This window comes from Podospora pseudoanserina, chromosome 4, assembly GCF_035222485.1.
Source record: "Podospora pseudoanserina strain CBS 124.78 chromosome 4, whole genome shotgun sequence".
NCBI lineage: Eukaryota > Fungi > Ascomycota > Sordariomycetes > Sordariales > Podosporaceae > Podospora > Podospora pseudoanserina.
In genome coordinates this window covers 1,093,466-1,112,541 of record NC_085923.1, presented here as the reverse complement: position 1 = coordinate 1,112,541, position 19,076 = coordinate 1,093,466, and the positions used below count along the sequence as shown (strand labels likewise).

The 19,076-nt window shown below is 52.9% G+C and overlaps 5 protein-coding genes across 5 annotated transcripts; 2 read left to right on the top strand and 3 right to left on the bottom strand.

Moving 5' to 3' along the window:
- Positions 1–922: 922 nt before the first annotated feature.
- On the top strand, positions 923–4,789 carry CRP1 (Cruciform DNA binding protein; the record flags this gene model as incomplete). Its single annotated transcript, XM_062946569.1, has 3 exons — positions 923–945; positions 1,212–1,347; positions 2,162–4,789. The coding sequence occupies 3 exons, from the start codon at positions 923–925 to the stop codon at positions 4,364–4,366; spliced, it is 2,364 nt and encodes a 787-aa protein (XP_062800211.1). The 3' UTR covers positions 4,367–4,789.
- Positions 4,790–5,200: 411 nt separating this feature from the next.
- QC764_402890 (uncharacterized protein) lies at positions 5,201–7,342 on the bottom strand (the record flags this gene model as incomplete). Its single annotated transcript, XM_062946568.1, has 1 exon — positions 5,201–7,342. The coding sequence occupies one exon, from the start codon at positions 7,340–7,342 to the stop codon at positions 5,201–5,203; it is 2,142 nt and encodes a 713-aa protein (XP_062800210.1).
- A 1,236-nt stretch (positions 7,343–8,578) lies between these two features.
- On the top strand, positions 8,579–9,275 carry QC764_402885 (uncharacterized protein; the record flags this gene model as incomplete). The annotated part of the gene is made up of 2 exons (XM_062946567.1): positions 8,579–8,614; positions 8,676–9,275. The coding sequence occupies 2 exons, from the start codon at positions 8,579–8,581 to the stop codon at positions 9,273–9,275; spliced, it is 636 nt and encodes a 211-aa protein (XP_062800209.1).
- A 318-nt stretch (positions 9,276–9,593) lies between these two features.
- Positions 9,594–11,170, bottom strand: QC764_402880 (uncharacterized protein). The gene is made up of 3 exons (XM_062946566.1): positions 10,360–11,170; positions 10,253–10,287; positions 9,594–10,181 (listed from the first exon to the last, which is right to left on the bottom strand). The coding sequence occupies exons 1-3, from the start codon at positions 10,536–10,538 to the stop codon at positions 9,901–9,903; spliced, it is 495 nt and encodes a 164-aa protein (XP_062800208.1). The 5' UTR covers positions 10,539–11,170; the 3' UTR covers positions 9,594–9,900.
- Positions 11,171–15,228: 4,058 nt separating this feature from the next.
- Positions 15,229–18,897, bottom strand: TUB4 (gamma-tubulin). The gene is made up of 3 exons (XM_062946565.1): positions 18,722–18,897; positions 17,543–18,651; positions 15,229–17,488 (listed from the first exon to the last, which is right to left on the bottom strand). Exons 1-3 carry the CDS (start codon positions 18,768–18,770, stop codon positions 17,255–17,257), a joined length of 1,392 nt encoding a protein of 463 aa, XP_062800207.1. The 5' UTR covers positions 18,771–18,897; the 3' UTR covers positions 15,229–17,254.
- Positions 18,898–19,076: the final 179 nt, after the last annotated feature.

Below are 19,076 nucleotides of genomic sequence, written 5' to 3'. Positions count from 1 at the left end.
TGATGGTTCTGTGCCATACAAGGTCGTGGTGGCGTTATCTTTGTGCACAGGATGGCTTCAACAAGCAACGAGCCGAGAGGAACCAGCATGACCAAAATGTCAAAGACGGGCTGCTGAAGTTGGTTGAGACAAAAGGCTGACAAAATTCTTTCCTCAACGAGAGACCTAGAGCCGGTGAACATCCACGTGTGAGAAAGGACGGGTAGGGGACGGCGGTGGGAGTTACAAAGTACCTAGGCCAAGAATCGTGATCCTCAACGGACGTGGCCGGGTGGCCTGCCTTGGCATGCGCAATTGGACCCTAGCGCATTCGCAGCTTTCACCTTTGACCCGAGCGAGCCAGCCTCTTCCATTTGTTGACTGTTTGATGTGATTGCGCGCCGCTGTCTGCAAAAAAAAAAATTTGACGCTGATTATCCTATCCCTATCGTTCAAGGATTTGCGATAACGATTTGGTGGCAGCTCAAAATAGACTTCAGCTCCCGTTTGTCTCTAAAATCCCCAGATTTTCCATTTCCTGGTTGCGCGGCCCTTTGTCTCTCTCTCTCCACCTCTCTCATATTTTATTGACGTCAGCGCGACCCCCACCAATCAACTGAGCTACCCTTGCCTATCAGCCAGAGCGACGGGAGGTCTGTGTGCCGTATCGCCGCATAAGCATTTCTCTCGACCGAGAGAGCTCGAGAGACAAGACACACCTCAACAAGCCCCTTCCACACAGCATCACCCCCGTCGGCTCCGAGCTTCAACTTCCACCTGCTCCTGCTCCTGCTCCTGCTCCTGCTCCCTTTGCGAAAAAAGCCAGCAATTACCTGCTTCCTGCTTTCATTCGACACGCCGCCCGCTGCTTGATACTATCTATACCCACGGTTACCGTCAAAGCGAACTCTTTGTTCTCACCAATCAGCAGCATCCTGCAGCCATGGGCACTTTCACCTTCAAGTGGTTAGTCGCATCGCATGCATCATCCATCTCCTCTATTTTGCTCTGGGCAATGGCAGTCTCCATCAACAGATTGAGAGCAACTCATCATGTCGCGGTTTGCCAACCGGTCGCATCGAATTGCGCTCAGAGAGCTTGCATCCTTGCGAGCACTCTCTGACTCGCAAATCCAGCCGCGCTCGAAGCTTCGCCCGGTTGACGCCACCATGACGATTCTGCCGCCTATATGTTCGACAGCTTGCTAACTGTTTCCTCTCCTCAATTGATAGGCCCCATGATGCCGAGGAAGTCTACGTGACAGGTACCTTTGACGACTGGAGCAAGAGCGAGCAGCTTGACCGCGTTGGACAGATCTTTCAGAAGACCGTAACGCTACCGAAGACCTCGGAAAAGATTTACTACAAGGTGTGTATGACTGTTTCCTTCCGCTTGCTCTGATCCCTCGTCTACCCCCTCCAGCATATCATCATCCTCGTCACCCTTGCCTCCTCTTCCCAGCCGCGCGTTTCTTTTTTTTTTCCATTCTTAGACCGTTGCAAGACGCCATGCTGCTCCCAATATCATAACGGCTTTTTTCTCTACCAGCATTGGTCTCGAAGGCATGGCGGGGGTCGCAATCAGCCGGAGCGGGGACGGCAGGTGAAGGGAGATCAAGTTGTGCTTGTGAATCTCCACCCACACCGAGATGCACCCACCGACAGCCAAGCAACCGCTCCATCGCCCCGCCAAGAGGGGGCTCCAAAACCTCAGCAGATGTCACCCCACTCCAATTGGCACATGTTATGCTGTATAGGACGGGGTCAATGACAATATTTGGCTGGCGGTCGCGGGCTGGGTTTGTTGGACTGTGTCTGGTGGGCTTCTGCCAGACATATACCGACAGTGTCTGATGCCATCTCTGTGAGCTGGCTCCTACTCCGGAGCATCAACGCAGGATGAGCACCGAGCGTTGCAACCGAGACTAGCGGTATCTTCAGTGGGACCCATAAGCGCAAATGCGAGTCCCATGATCCAATACCGCTTCGAGGTTGTGACGCAGGACCAGGACCAGGAGCCGGGGCCTTGCAGCTTGCATTCCAGGTCTCCAGCTGGAACTGCCCCTCTCCCCGGTGCTGCTTTTAAGTTGAATTGAATCCCCGCTGTTAGCTTAACTTTTGTTCCAAGCGCCTCAATTTACCAGGTCAACCTGTTCTTTTACTGACATTATTCCCTCGTCCAGTTTGTCGTCGACGGAGTTTGGACTACAGACCACACGGCGCCTCAGGAGAAGGATCACGAAGGCAACGAAAACAACATTTTATTACCCAAGCAAATAATGGCGGACAAGGTAGAAGAGGCCGGCCCCGCCACGGCCACCATCAACACAGTCACCCCCGAATCCACCACCGCTCAATTGGCCGCTGTCGTCCCCTTGACGGCCGACAAGGAGCCCACAGCTCCCGCGAGGGAGAAGAAGAAGGAGGAGGTTGCTGCTCCGGCTGAGGAGCAGAAGTCCGCCGAGGTTTCGCCTCCCGGCACCTACCCCGAAACTCCTCTTGCCGAGCTCGACAAGCAGGTCAAGGTTGACCCCCTCCCCGCCGCCATTGGCGCCGTCAACCCCATCTCGTTGCCGGCTGGTGAGCCAGTTCCCGGCGCTGCCAGAGTTGAGGCCATCGACAGCCACGTCACCTTGGACAAGGAGTCGTACGAGAAGTCTGATCGTATTCCCGGCATTGAGACTGAGCTTCCCCCAGTCACCAGCACCATGATCCCTGAGTCCAGCCTGCCAATCGCTGGCGCTAATGATGTCACCATTAACACCGTTGGTCCCGACTCCACCACAGCCATTCTTGCCGCCCAGGCTCCCCTGGAAGGCAAGGTGCCCGAAATCGTCAAGCACAGCCAAGAAGAGGCCCATGTTGAGCCTGAGGCCAGCGCCATCGAGGAGGAGGTGAAGGAGAAGGCTGCCGTCGAGGAGGAGCTTCTTCAGAAGGTTCCCGAGGTCGCTTCCACTTCCGAGGGCACTGCGGGTGTGGGCACCGACAAGTCGGAGAACGACAAGTCAGTGGCTGAGACTGTCGCCGCTGTTGCTGCCACCGCCGGCACTGCTCTCCTCGGTGCTGCCGTCGTTGCTGCCCAGAACGCCGGCGAGGTTGCTACCGAGGTCGCCCACAAGGTCAGCGATGTTGCTGCTGACTACGCCGCCAAGGCTCCCGAGGTTGCCAGTGACGTCGCCCAGAAGGCTACCGAGGTTGCTAGCGACGCCGCCCAGAAGGCGAGCGAGGCTGCTGCCAACGTCACTACCCAGGCCACCGAGACTGCCACCGAGGCTACCCAGAAGGCGACCGAAGTCGCTACCGATGCCGCTACCAACCTTCCCGATTCCGTCAAGGAGGTCCTTCCCGAGTCTGTTCAGCAGACCATCACCGAGGCCCAGCAACAAGCGGTTGAGGCCAAGCAAGAGGAGATTGTGGAGAGCCTGGCCCCTGAGGTTCCTGCCCCTGTGAAGGAGTCCCTCAAGGAGGCTCTCGAGAGCCCCGAGGCTGCGGCCAACACTGCTGCTGTGGAGGAGAAGGCTGCTGTAGAGGCTGAGCTTTTGAAGGAGGTGAAGCCCGCAGATTCTATTGAGGAGTCTGCTGCCAAGGCCCAGGCGTACATCAAGGCCGAGGAAGCTAAGGCGGAAGAGGAGGCCAAGGCTGCTGCTGCCGCGAAGATTGAGGAAGAGACCAAGGTTGTCGCCGATGCTGTTCCTGTTGAGGTCAAGGAGTCTTTGGAGAAGGCTGGCGAGAGCCCAGAGGCTGTTAGCAATGCTACTGCGGTTGAGGACAAGAGGGAGGTCGAGGCCGAACTCTTGGAGGAGGTCAAGGCTGTCGAGCCAGAGCCCCTCAAGATTGATGCGCCAAAGCCCGTCGAGGAGACCAAGGCTGCCGATACTGCTGTGGTCGTTGAGCCACCTGCTGCCGCTGAGGAGGTCAAGACTGTCGACGCTGCCCCGGCTGCCGAGCCAGTTGCTGCTGAGCCTGCGTCCATCAGGGCTGTTGAGCTCCCCCCAGCTGTTGAAGAGCCCAAAGTTGAGGAAACTAAGGTTGTGGAGCCCAAGGTTGAGGAGCCCAAGGTTGAGGAGCCCAAGGTTGAGGAGCCCAAGGTTGAGGAGCCCAAGGTTGAGGAGACCAAGGCTGAGGAGGCCAAGGTTGCTGCTGAGGGTGAGGCTACCACTTCTGCCGTTCCCGCTACTACCACCGAAACCACCACCACCACTGCCACCGAGGCCACCGCCGAGGAGGCCAAGCCCGCTACCAATGGAAGCACACCTGCTGCTGATGCCGCCGTTGCCGAGGCCACGGGTGCTGATGCCACCCTCACCAAGACCACCACGGCCGACAAGAAGAAGAACAGAGTTAGCGGCTTCTTCGCCAAGCTGAAGCAGAAGTTCTCCGGGCATTAAGCCTCTTTTCAGCAGAGTTGTGTCTTTTGATTCAGGACGGGGGCGTTAAAATCAGCTTGTTTTCTAGCTCGGGGCTGCTACTTTCCTATCTTCCTGTTTTCTCTCATGATTCCCCCCTGGTTTGCAAGGTGGATGTTCCGCACATATGTCATAGGCTGAGGGCATTCGTTGTTTCAGAAAAGCATTAGTCGGGATTGTTATTATCCGGAACGAGGTCTTCTGATGGGGCTCTTTGCCTGTGTTGCGTCGGTGTCATCGTTGGTGGTGGAGTGTGTGGTGGATAAGGGAACGAAAGACTCGTCTATAGTTTGGGGACTTGGTTCGTATACAACAAGGTGGAAGAACGGGATGGGTTATGTTTTTGTTTTCGATTGTGGGAGGAAGTTTGATTGAGTGTGATGGGTTGTTTGGGTGGTTCGCGATATCCAAGGCCCGGTTGTTTCTACTCAGGGTCGTTCAATGGGGACTTTTCTTGTGTTTTCAAGGTCATGCCCCGTTAATGTCTGGTTTGGTTGTATGCTGGTAGCTACCTACAAGGTTCTTATAATAAACTGTCGTTTTAAAACCAATTTTGAGTGGAGATTAAGCCAGGGTGATAGAAAGCAAGTAAGTCATCGGGATGTAACTCTTTGCCCGTTATTTGCTATATAAATGCGAATTTCATGAAAAGGTTGTCCGCTGTCATATCGCCCACCAACCGACCAACCACCCAACCAGACAACACCAGTGGCTATGCTTTCAAATCTCACAGGTCTCTGGATGTTGATGTTTTGTAATATAGCTTGCCTCATCATCACTTTAGTTCTACTTAAGGGCAGGCAAGCCCAAACCATCCTACAGCCCTCTCTTGCCCCCCGTGCTCATCAACGTAATCTTTTGCTTCTTCTTCTTCTTCCCGCCGCCGCCGCCACCACCACCACCACTACCACCAGGAGCGCCCGTAGCACTGCCCGACGGGCCACCAGTCTCGGCAATCCCCATGGCCTCCATCTGGAAAGTCATATCCGCCCCCAACGTCTCCAAGACCGCATCATCCTTCAACCACCCATCATCCACCCTCGGCCTAGGAACCGCCGCCGACACAGGCTCACCAGCAACAGCACGAGTCCCCCACACCGTCCTGCTCCCGGACGGGCTCGTGCTAATCTCCCCCAGCGTGCCAAAACCATTCCTCTGATTCGGCGGTGACGTCCCCGAAGTAGCTGCCGTTACCCCCAACGGCAAGAAATCATCCATATTCACTGGCGACTCTTCGTCCACAAATCCCGCATTGCCAAACCTAACCGCCGTGATGTCCTCATCCAACACGCCCAGCTGCCGCCTAGCCCCGCGCACCTGAGCGGCTTCTATCCTTTCGGCCTGGATCCGCTCGCGCTCCTCCTGCGCGGCCTTGTCGCGGTTCCGCTTCCTCCGGCGCTCGATATCTTCTGCAAAAGTGGCGAGGTCCTCCGAGGGGACAATATCCGTCCAGTCGCACTCCAAAAAGCTAATCAGGCACCCGTGGGGGAGATGGCCCAGGTACTTTGCTCTTTTCCTAAGCGCGTCGTCGACGACGTGCCCTGTAGAAATGTGCTCCACCCGAGGTAGCAACGTCGACGGAAACGACGAGAAAGAACCATACTTTGTCTTGAGAATCCGGATATCAAGCGGCGACAAGTAGAGGTGTGGTGGCGATGTATAGAAGTAAAATCCTTGATCCTGAGGCTTCTGCTCCGGCGCAACCACCACCAGCTCAGGGGCCTTGGATGACGAAGTCCGCGACTGCGACTCCCCAAGCCCAATCATCTTTTCCTTTGCATTGTTGATCGCCCTGACGGCCTTTTGCGTCCATTCTGTGTCTTCCTGATACAAGAGCTCGTCCTCTTTCTCCTGCTTGAGCAGCTCTTCGATTTCTCGGTCAAACTGCTCCGCCATGTAACCGCCCGTACCCCTCATGATTCTCGCATAATCCAGCACGTTGGCCGCCCAGTGCCAGGGGATATCCTCACCAGACTCGAGCACCTCTGCACCGCTCTCTCGAGGGAGCGCAAGCGTGCTTTTGGGGTTCCGAGCCATCAGGCGCAAAATCACATCGTCTCCCGGGCGAGGCAGAGGGCTTTCCTGCCCGGCGTAGAACCTCACCGGTCGCACATCAGATAACTGGATGCTGTCCTCGCAGATTGGGCATTTCCTCCACTTGGGCTGCTTCTTTTCTGTTCCATCACCCACGGTCGTGTTCATGAAGCGCATCAAGCAAGGCAGGCAAAAGATGTGCCCGCACTTTGCCATGCGCGGCGCAACCGGCTCAGACAGGCAGATGGGGCACGAAGTCTGTTGCGATTCAGTAGATGCAATGACTTGAAGTACGTCGGTCCACTCGATGTGCTGGTCGGCGTCGGCGGCTTGGACGGTGTAGTCGCCCTCGGGGGTCACAACAAAGCGGTAGTTCGCATGGATGTACCGGGCCTTGTCCACGGCGTGATATCCCGAGCCTACGCCCCACGCAGGGTTTCTCCGGTAGGATCGGGAGTAAGGCGCGTGCGAACCCTCATATGGTCGTGGTGGAAGCGCATAATTCATTAGATGTGTGATGGATGTTTGACCGCGGCGGCTGGAGGTATTGCGAAGGGCTCTAATCTCAGCCATGGCGTCCTCGTCGTCCATATGAGAGTCGCCAAACGACGGGCCAGCCCTTCTCTGGTTTCTATGCTGTTTTCTTGCCCCTTGGCTCTTCCGAGGCTGTCCCGGAGCGTGTAAGGGACTCTGTGTCTGTCGTCGGCTTGTATCAAAGCTCGCCGATGGGGGGGGCTGGGGAGGCGCGGGAGAGTGGTTCGCTGGTGCCGCCGGCGGAGGCTTGCTTGGGGCTGATGATGTCGAGTTCATGTTTGATGCCGTGGCCGGAGCAACCGGCTGCTGCTCGTCGGGTGGTTTGGCTAAGGCTTGCTCTGAAGCAAACCGAAGCTCATCGGGACTTGGAGGCGAAATGTCAGTTGCCATTGCTGGCAGATGAGAGTAGCATGAGGGTGAGTGGGCCCTGTGCATACTTGAGAAGGTAGATGGGAGTAGTCAAATCGTCGGCTGGTGTCAATGCGTCGGCCTCGCAAAACGTTGATCGAATGGAGGCGGCGGGCAAGAGTGAAGAAAACCGATGTGGCGGTTTGTAAATTCGGCATCAACCTAACGGAGACACTGGCTTGATGGCCACAACCTGAATCCCTATGAATTTTTCAGAAACACAGGTGAGTTCGGGGCCCAAGGTCGGACCCCATGAGTTTTCGACAGGGAAAAAGAGCAGCAAGAGTCGCGGGGCAAATGCGCTGATGGTCGGTCGGAGCTTTGGGCGGGCGGGAGCAACCAAAGGTGGCGCCGATTCCAGAATCACGCCTCTGGCCAGCTGCTGACTCACCGGCGAGTTTCTTGGATACCGAGCCAGTCTTGCGATGCAGCAGGATAGGTCCGTAGTTTCTCCTCTACATGCAATCGTGTCCGAGGTCTAGGCTTTCTTTCTTATATGATTGCAGTCTCCGAGTATCCAGTGCTGTTGGTCTTGTTTCGCACGTCCAGCACATGACACTGGCAACCCTAACCCTTGATCTTAGAGCTCACTTACACGACATGTTGTCCCTATATCTGAGAAACACAGAAATTCATTCAGAAAGATTCATTTGCTGACCAAAGAAGACTCTTCCAATCCGTGTGGCCGAGGAGTTAGTTCAGACACTTTTAAACTCTCAAGAAAGACAGCTCCATAATGCCCTGAAGAGGATGAAACAGACGCCATACAATAGCTCTGAAGAGTGGGCAACAGCAGGGTAGGGTAAATCTCATTGAGATACCAAAGCTATATTCCATAGAGCCGCCCTTTCCTCCCCTCCACCTCTCACAAAAGCTGCCAGGCTCCCTGTGCCCCCTTACATAACACAGATTGGCTGCAAACAAGAGCTCATCATGAAGTCATGGACTGGAGGAGCTCCCCGCCCAGCCAAGCTCCGAACCTATCTGAATTCCGCGTCTCATATATTCACCTCAATTAGAAACGGGATACAAAATGCCAACATGACATCAGAGAGGGGGACCGAATGACATCACCTTTGTCTTTCCACAGTTCAAGATGATGCCAAAGAAGATTAAATAGGAATTGTGCTCTCTCCTGAACCCAGTTCCTATCTGCAATCACCTCGAGCTCTGTAACCAAACTCCTCTGCAAAGTCCAAATAAACCAAATCATTAATCATGTCCCCCAACAAAGCACCAAGCGCCGGCACCAAGGCACGTCCCTTCCCCCCTCTTCTTTCCCAAACACAACCACCCCCCTAACAACACCCCCAAGGTCACCCTCGGCTCCTCAGCCCCCATAATCCAAGAATCAGCCGGCCCCGTCAACCCATCCTCCCTAGCCGCCGAATCCCGCCGCCATGGCGGCGCCTTCTCCGAAAACCCCACCTCCTCCAGCTCCTCCCCCGGCCAGCCAGCCTCCCAATCCGAGTATGAATCCTCCCTCTCCGGCACCACCAGCCGCCCCTCTAGCAATTCCGCCTCCTTGGAATCAGCCCAAATGTCCAAATCGTCCCAGTCGGAGCGCGGACAAAAGGGGATGCCCTCCAAGTCGACCAAGACGGAGTCGTCAAAGACTGTGAGCAATCCCGAGGGGCAGGGGGCCAAGGCACCGACTTATGTCGAGAATTTGATTCATACCGGTGCCGAGAGGGGCGGGAAGCCGCACGGGAAGAATCTGACAGAGGGTGGGTTTGAGGGGAGCGGGACGGTGGAGGGCCCGTTGCCTGAGCCCGGGAGTGAGGATGACCCGGGACGGTCGGCGTTTAGGAAGCTGGCGGGGGCGAGCGCGGCTGGGAGCGGGGTGGCGAAGGGGTGGAAGGAGTCGGAGGGGAGGAAGGGGTTTTCGCAGTTGGGAAGTGAGGAGAGTGCTTAGATGTGAGGTTGGGGTTGGGGTGGTTGGTCTGAGATTGGATTTGGGTCAGGAAAAGTTAGCCTTGATAGTTGTCAGTGTTAGTTCTGTCTTTCACCAACCTTTTAAAATGGCTTGTTGTTACTCCTTGACTTGTCAGTGACAGCTTGTTTCATCTGATCTTACCTTAAAGTTGCTCCAATGGCTCGGCTCAGGTGGAACTGACAAACTCCATCACCGGGGCAAACCTGTCTTTCTCTCCCCAACTGCAAGAATCAATGTCAGTGAACAGCTCATCATCCATCCGATGATGAAAACATCGCTCAGCAAACAAGAACCAAATCTTCGACCGACATAACAACCCAAGTTCATTACTATCTTCAAAGCCATTAACGCTAACACCACACACAAAAAATTAAGCATTACTTGAATCCAGAAGGAAGAAAAATGGGAACCTGACCCTCACAAAGAGGCGGTCAGAACCAAAGCTGAAAATCGCAATAAATGCCAGTCTCAACTTTTGCGTAATTCAAGCCAGATGATTATCCAAAAGAAGCTCGGATCACAGATTCCACTTTTCCAAAGAAGGCTTTCCCCAAAAAGAACCACACAACACCCGGCAAATAGCTTGCCAGACTTTCCCTCTCGCTTATAGCACGACAGCAACAACACCGGCGACGGCGGCGAGGACACCGCCAGCGTTCAGGGCGAGATACGCAGCGCTGTTGGTGTTGGTGGCTGGGGAGCTGGGGAGGGTGGAGGTGCCGGACTCGTCGTCAGTGTTGCTCGCGTCATCCTCGACCTGGTTCTGATTTAGGGTCTGAGTCGGGGTGACGTTGTTGGTTTTGGAGGCGGAAGGGGCAGCGGTGGCCTTGGAAGGGAACTGGGAGGCGTAGCCGCAGAAGATGTCCTTTTGGCCGACGTCAGAGTCTGATACGGAGAGTCAGTATGAATACAGAGATTACGCGTTCGAGGCAAGGTTGGGCGGGTTAAGAACTTACGGAGACGAGAGTCGTTGGGGCAGTTGTTGTAGCAGCTGTACGCGGGCAAGGAGGTTAGATACTGTCTAGAATATCATCAAGATGGCGGGTGACACAGCGAAACTTACGTGAGGATAGCTTGCCAGGCGGCGCATGAGCAGTCGTAGTCACTCGGGCCGCAGGCGGCGAGCTTCGCCTTCTCGGAGCCGAGGCAGGCCTCGACTATGTAGTCGGCACCACAGACGCTGGTGGTCTGGGCCATGGCGGCCGAGACGAGGACGGCGACGGGGAGGAAGAAGGACTTCATTTTGGCGATTGATTATGGTGGATTACGATGGAGAATCAAGCGCGTCGCGAAGAGGAATGGCGGTCGGACGGGATGAGAGTTTGTTTTTATGTGGTTTTGAACGAGAGGGTGGTATCATACAACTCTGGAAGGCTGGGATTATACCAGGATGAGATGGTGAATGAACGACTGACTGGGGAGGAATCCGGAGTAACGAATGGATACGGTCTGGTGCATGGAGTCAAATACTCGCGATGAACGGGGGAGCGGCGCCAGAGCAACCGAAAAAAACAAGCGAGTGTGTGAGGAGGTTGTGGGAATCAGGAGTGGAATCACAGGCGGCGAGGGAGGAGATGGAAGGGATGTGGGCGATGCGATGCTCCCAGAAGGGGCATGGGGAGGGGGGATGGCACGGCGCTAGTCTCTTTAATTATAAGCCGACATGGGGAGCTGGGGACGCCACATCGATGTTGTTCCCACCATCCAGGCCTCAACCCGCCTATCAACTGCCAGTGCTCACAGCATGGCGCGGGTCGTTGTGGTCGGCCGGCTGGAATGCGTTCTGCTGCATGTTGCTGCTGTGGGTTGTCGCCAAAAGGGAAATATCAAAATGTTGACTGAGCAAGTGGTCGTGCTGTGGTGTTCACGCTTCGGGAAGTGCAGGTCGTTGGATCGCGTCGGGCCCGGCCGGCCGTGCATTTTGATCTAAACCAATCGGCAACGAGCTGGACACTCGTGTTATCAGGGGGTTTGACAGGGGGTCAGAATCATCATCTCCTGATTGGCCAATCTCTCCGGCAGGTGGCCTCGGCCTTGCAGGGGGGTCCGAGTGCGTCTGTCATCACTCGTAAAACCCAATTCAACCGATCGCCCAAGGCCAGAACCATCACCGCCAAAGAGAAGTTGGCGCTGCAGCTTCTCTGCCAAGCTTATAAGCCGCATCTGCCATCACATCTCTCTTTGAAACGGTTTGCTTGATGTTTCTGGATATCAGATGCTACCGCCACACAAACATAAACATCTTTGTGCTCACCGAGTCTGTGTATCGAGCTACCAGGCCCACCCGGCCTTGTTTGTGTCGGATGTACCACAGCATGGCTGAGAAACACCAGCGGTTCCAGCTCTGACTTTCCTCTCGATCGACAATGCACAGAATATCTGGCAAGACCGGTGATCTGCTGCATGTCATGAACGTGTGCTCGAGGTCTGACACTGATTTGCTCTCAGACAATGTCAACCCGCAACAGTCTCACTCCAATGACAAAACGAACATACGGAAAAGTCTAGATACAAGGCTTATACTGGATCCGAAATCCTCAAGAGAGCTTTCAGAATATACGGAGTAGTTCCCACCTCTATTAAGATGCTGGCGAAAGTCATGCAACCTCCTCTCCCACCACTGCATATCTCCCCAACCCATCTCAGCCCCTCACATCTCCGTCTTCAAACTCACGATAACACAACCAAACCGTCTTGCACCTTTCGTCAGCCTCAACATCCATCAAATAATACCCTGGCCGATAAAACTCTCCACCTTTATACTTCCAAGGCCCAAACCAATCCCATCCGTAACTACGGCTGCCAATCCGGTGCATTCTGAACCCCCGCCAGCTGTAAACCAGATTCTGGGTAGGTATCGGGATTATCTACGATTTCAATCGCCCTGAACTCTATCGGGTGTTGGTGAGGCGCAGGCGGAGAGGTGTTGTGGATTGGTCGCCAGTTGATTATCTCTACATTCGAGATGCGGGCTGGGAGTTTGTGGTGTGGTAAGGGGAGGTGTTCGCGGCCATGATAATGATAGACAGTGGGACCAGCTTTCTTGTTGGGGAGTTTGACACTTTTGGAAGAGTGGGACGTGCGGTCGAATTCGGTCCAGCTTGAGGCTGTGGATGAAGATGGTTTCGATGTGGACTCTGGTTTACTGTGGCTTGATGTGTTTGTTCCCGAGACATTTGGTGCTGGGTTTGCTCCCACTGGCTTTCTCTTTGAAATTGTCGACATATTTGGATATTTCAGAGACGTTGATACCGGCTTTCTCTTTGGAATTGTCGACGTACTTGAAGAGTGCACAAGTGTTGATGCTTGCGTGGTTGGGGGGCCAGGCCTGGTTGTCTGTTGATCGTGAGCCGAGCGTTGGTGTTGCTGGGTGTGGCTATGAGCAGGAGTGACAGTTCTGCTTGAATGGCCATTTGAGCTTTTGGCGATGTGTTCGGGAATATAGGTTTTGTTATCTTCTTTCCTTGAGGGGATATAGGTACCCTGCCTGTTGTAGCCTGGCCCATGGCCTGTGTTGCTAACCGGCTGGGTCTTGTCCTTGCCAGTAAACTTGGACAACCGGCCTGTTTTTCTTTTCTTATCCATTTTCTTCGAGCTATCGGCAGTGCAGTGTGTCTGCTCCTAGACAACACAAAAAGCAGGGGATAGTTGTCTCGTATTTCCCAACAACAAGGGAAAGCCGGGAAGGGAAGCTGAGTATTGATATCCTCACAGGCGTGGCGGAGATCAGATATGATTGCTGATCTGAACCTAATGTTCATGTGAGCCATATGAGCAGTGACCTGCAAACACCGTGTTTCGAATGTGTGAATGTGATTCAACCGCGTGAGCTCCTTGACGTCAACTGTGCTGTGTACTGTGACCAGATATCAGGCTGGAGATATATAAGATGGTGCCTGTATATCTTAAATATCTTCCGTTCGAGCTTAGCAATTTGTTCCTATCAACATGTATGATGGACTACATGTCACGTTATTGCCCTAGCCTCTTAAATGACTGTCGGGTAATGTTATATGTCGTGGTCAATATCACAAGCCCTACTGTGAGGCTACCATGAAGGTCAGTCGTGGTGTGCTAGGGGTGAGTAGTGAAAATCATAAGGCACCTCATTAAGGGGTTGTGAAACATCTCAAAAGAATTCTCTAAATTTCAGTGGAACTAAAATTATATATCCTGCACATTCGAGCTTGACTAGTGTTATTTAGCCTCCTGGAGATATTGATGAGGTGGCCATCACTGTCTAACTTCTAGGGTCCTGAATATATAACATTCTAACATTAAAAATATTGTCTATGGAATCTGCCACTCCAATTCCACCCAATGTAGCTGAGCTTCTGACCCAGCCAGATCATCGTAGAGAGTAAAACCCGCGTGTCACTTCTATAAGAGTTTCCATACGTAGCCGACGAAGACCAGAAGTGGAAGGTAGAGGTTTGCGTTTAGGAGGCCCATCTTTGCGTGCAGTAGGCATGTTTCTGGGTTTGTTCGATGGAAATTCGCGTTCAGGTGGTATTTGAGTACCTGGAATAGGCCCTAGATATCTTGCTGGGTGGGTGCGGCTGGCGTATTTTGAGAACCTCTCCGACGGGCATGTGCTTGTATTCAAGACTATTCACCGTCTCGGGAAAAACACCTGACAATGTTCGAAGCTGGCATGCCAGTACATCATTCTCCACCACTGCAACCCCAACAATCCCCTGTATTCCTTCGAGGTCGCTCGTATATCTAGTTAGGAGGAAGAGACTTCTCTCTTGGCAGGAGATAAGTAGAGACTTTCCGAACTCTACGATCTGTCCATCTGGCTTCCAGTATGTCCAATCTTTTGGGTCGTACTAGCTTCCAACGCAGGCATTGGAGCTGGAGACAAATTTGAACTGTTGAAAATTGACCTTTCGTGCCTGACCGCCGAACCGTACCTCTCGATAGGATCCGCCAATGTTTCATCGCGAGCTAAGCGGTTCAAATGGGAATTCATGGCATTCATATCTCGGTTGTTGTCCGTCAAAGGATGACTTTGTGGTGGGATTTGGTTGTCGGGAGGTGTCACAATTATAGTTGGCGGCGATGTTGACTCCGTTGGCTTCCTTGGCACTGGTTGACCCAGCACAGGCACATCGTTGTATGGGTTTCTCTGTCTCTCCTGACCCTTCTGGTAAATCTACCCTGTTGATGGCAAGTGTCCGCTAGTTGGAGAGCTCGGAACGGACGGGGAACTTTGAGCATAGGGAGAAACGGGTGAGATATCAAAGTCGAGGGGCGAGTATGAAGTACTAACAAGGGAAACAGTCAGGGGTGATGGCTGATGATGACGAGCAGATCTCGGATAAGGGTTGGAGCTGTGAGGACGAGGTCAATGCTGTTGAGCATATCCCGGGTACGGGGAAGCAGATCTGCTGTAGTTGCTGGCAGTGCTGCGTGTGTTGTTTGACTCTCTTGAGGCTTGGCGAGACGTTGTTAATCACCAGAAATGAGGCTGGAAATACATGAGATGATGTCTCTTTGAGTTTGAGCATCTTCCCTCCGTACCTGTGTTATCGGGTATTCATGTGATATGCAATTGACTCCTTTGAGGCTCTGGTCAACACCAAAGACATGCAGCCATGGAGCTCTTCATCTCAGAGCAGGACACCCTTGGGAGCCACGTTCTAGACAAATAAATGCCAACATAAAGTACCGTAAATTAACAAAGGCTTTGATGCTGAACTACGCCTTAGAAAATAGTCAAGTCGCTTTTAAGGACACCAAATAGACGTCGAAAAGTATTTAATACGCCTGAAAGAGTAACTAACAGGTCTATTCTACTTAAAAAGGTGTAAGCTGATAATTGTTACAGGTTTTACCAACCAGCAATATCAACTATTCTATCGGGGCGTGGGAGTTTGACCGGGCTGTTTAGCAAGTCACAATTGTTAAACGTGAAAGAGTAACAGATTGAGGTGTGATTGCATCATATTCTATTCTTTACCTAGGCAATCTCTGTAAACGATATCTATGAACGTGCTCGATATCCCAGATATACAATCTTTGCCAGCAAGTACCGGACTGTCAGCCCTCCAACCGCGATTATGAAACTTCAAACAGACCCCCAATGACTTCAAATTCCATCCATCTTTGCCTGTTCTGTGCGAGAAATTAAAAAGCACAAGCGTATCAGTAACAAGCCCACAACACTAATACCTACCCTTCAATGGTAGTAACCTGACTAATTTGAGCTTACCGAGTCCATATAGGTACCTCTGATAATACCCATTATCACCAACCCGATACGGCACCCGATACACAGCCAGCCCATACACCGGAGACATAAATTATCTCGTCTCCTGCGTTTCAACCCTGAGTCTTAACATCCGTTTGACTCTACAACCTCACCTGGGTATATGCGTTGAACGTACCCCAACACCTCTTCCACAGGCATTTCCCTCAGTTTTCCCAGCTTTGCCATTGCGCTGACTTGTTAAGCGCAAAACCAGCTGCCAGCCACATAGCTGTTTCGTCATCCTCCACCACTCTGAAGAAAACCCGGCCGTGTATACCCTCCAGATAGTGGATATACCTCGCTAGAAAATTGCCCTTCTCGTTGCTGTAAAAACAGATAGGTTTTTCGATTTGATCTTTGGCTGTGCTGGCTTGGCCTTTGGCATCGGTGGAGGGACTGGTTTCATTCGTATAATCTTTGGCTGTGCTGGGCTGACGTTTGAGACTGGGGGCGGGACTGGTTTTCTTCTTGGTATCGCCTTTTGTGGATGGCCTTTGGTGCTTGACGCAGGCGTTTGGGGGAGTTCGTGTGGGCTTGGGCTCGCGACGCATGTTGTCTGCGTTAAGATTGTATCCACACTGCCCACGCTTGATCTCCGTTGGCTTAGAGGCGAGCCATATCTCCCGTCCGGGGTTTCTGAGACATAATTCGTCGCTGATTTCTTCAACCACCAATTTCAATGATTCCCGATGCCCTCTTCGCTCATCCCGAGGAGGGGGACTGCATGGCGTGCTCTGGGGTGTGCTAGTTGTGGTGCCGTGCCTGGTGTTGATGTGCCCCATCTTGAGCTCGTGGATGCTTGTCTTCTCAGCGACGTTATTCTTGATGAAGCATGGTTTGGTTGCGGTGCTTGCAGCAACCGCTGTGTAAGCCCCGCCCGGGAGGGTCAGCCGTGAGAATGGCAGTCAGAAAGGGGACTCGGCGAAAAGGGTGGACGGAAATTTCTGTCGACGCTGAATAACAGCTAGACAGCGGACTCGGCGGAAAGGGGATGTTGTAGCTAGTTGTTGGTGAGTGAAAAGCAGACAAAGGGGTCGGGTTGTATGGTGGCGAATGGTAATAAGGATACTGCGGTCCAATGGGATATAAGAGCACAGCTTGGTGATAGAAGCATGGTGCAGCAGTCAGAGGGTACATGTCGAGCTGTGATTGATAACCATGGGTGGGACGCGGATGGGAAGCGTAAGTGCGAAATCGCGAGGAAAGGCGGTCGTCGTAAGAATAGGATTGGGTATATCCGTGGGACCAGTGCTCCCGGTACTCAACTTGACGAGTACTCATGGCCCGCTGGTATTTGCTGGTAGAGTTGACTTGCCATTCCACTGGTAGGAAAAGCCGAGAACTGAAGGGTATTTATAATAGCCAAACACTCAGTGTCGGCCTCATTGTCCGCGTTCGCAGAGTCTGCCAGCCATACGAACGGTCACTCGTGACATGGTGTTAGGTAGCGCAACAATGATGACCTGACATCAGGAAGGTCATTTGGCGACGTCTTTCAGATGTGAGAATATGTAATAGTATTGTTCCATCCGTAGCTCTCATTCAAGTCATCTCAAAACAGGAACAAGAGCGTTACTTACACAGATGCATGCTCGCTTCCTGTCCCTATGGAGCCCCTGAGCGCCTAAAATTGCACAACCATAGCCATCCATCCATCACTCATACATTGTGGGAAACCGCCACCTCTTGAAAAGAACCTCGATTAACCCATCCTCTTGTCCACTTCAGCCGAGGGGGGATTCTCGTTGCCAACATCGGGGTTGAGATAGTTGGCGTCTTCGGCGGCCTCGTACTCGGCAATGAGATCTGTGACGACCTCTCGAGCCTCATCGAACTCGCTGAGATTGTCAGCAAAGGGAGCCGTCTTTTTGTAGCCCTCCAAGAAGGCATTGCGTTTTCTCATGCCATCATACTGGCGGTAAATTCTTTTGAAAAGCTGTGATAATGTTAGATACGGAGATATCTGTTTCAACATATGGAGAATACCTACAGTTGCGATGCTCGTGTGATTGGCCAACATTAGACCGCTGACACGGTGTGCCATGGGGATGTATGGGCTTCTCTTGGTCAGAGCCACTTGAATACTGGCGGGACCCCACGGAATGAAAGTGGCAAGACGACGTTCACGGATACGCAGCAAACTCTTGTGGACGTCTGTCGGGTCAACTTCTCCTTGAATGACGTTCAAGATGGAAATGTAGCAACTCTTTTTGCCAGGCACGGTCGATACCATGCGGTTCTTGGGCTGCAAGAGACGACGCATGACGTCCAGAACGGTGGTCTTGCGGACTGTCTTGGCCTGCTCGACTTGATCACCGGTGAAGGGTGTGTAAGAAGTCATGAGGAAGTGGCAACGTGGGGTCGGGATGAGAGATGCGAGGATGCTGACAAGATCATTGTGCATGTAACCTGGGTAGCGGAGGGTGGTGGTGCTGGCCGACATGACGGTCGATACCAGCTGGTTTGTTTGTTGGAAGGAGGGCTCTTGCATGTGAAGTCTGTCTGCTGCGATGTGGGAGAGAGCTCCGTTGTCGAGGACAACCACTGAATCGGCATTTTGGGTGAGGCGTCTCATGGTGAGCATGCTGTTGTATGGGTGTACCACCACGTCGCCGGAGTTTGTCGTGTCAGGAAATACGGAGTATGTCTGGATGATCTTCTTGGGGAATCTGTCATTTAACCTTTCAAGTAGGAAGGAACCCAAGCCTGAGCCTGTGCCTCCGGCGATCGAATGCAGCATCATGAAGCCCTCGAGAGAATCACTGCCGTCAGCTTCCCGGTCGATCATCTCCATGATCTCCTCGTGCACTAACTCTCCCGTCTGGTACCCATCGCCCCAGTTGTTTCCGGCCCCTACACCATTCTTGCCCACGTAAAAGTTCTCAGGGTTGTATATGTTTCTGTATGGGCCTGTTTGGATGCCGTGGATAACTCGTGGCTCCAGATCGATTAGGATAGCTCTTGGGATGTACCGGGTATCGTCACTCTGGTAATAAAAGACATCTTTTCGATCGCCGCCCTCGGTTGCAAAGTCCTCGAGGTTGCCGTCCTGACTGATGCCGTGCTCCTGGCATAGCTGCTGCCAAAACTGACTGCCAACTGTGGTAGATGGACTGTTAGTCTGGGGACGACATGAACAGGATATGGCATAAAGAATGGAAATACTGACTGCTGTTGCCGCACTGGCCTGCCTGAATGGTGATTATTTCTCTTGGCATGGTGGTGGCATCGGCGGGATAATGTTTAATGGGAAGATACAACGATGATGTCGATTTCTGGAGCTCCGACGCGTTTGAAGCCGTTTGAGACGCGAATTTGAGACCCCGCCTCTTGGATGTCGAGGGGCACCCTTGCTAGCGCACACTGGCCCAGCTCCGAGGTTGTCAGCCGCAGCTTCGGTACCACTTTGTTTCTTCTGCGACATCTTCAAGCAAAGGTGCTACGTATGTCAATTTCATGTCCCTATTTCTTTACAGCTTTGGTGACATTATATTGTTTTCCATGATTATGACTAGATACACCAG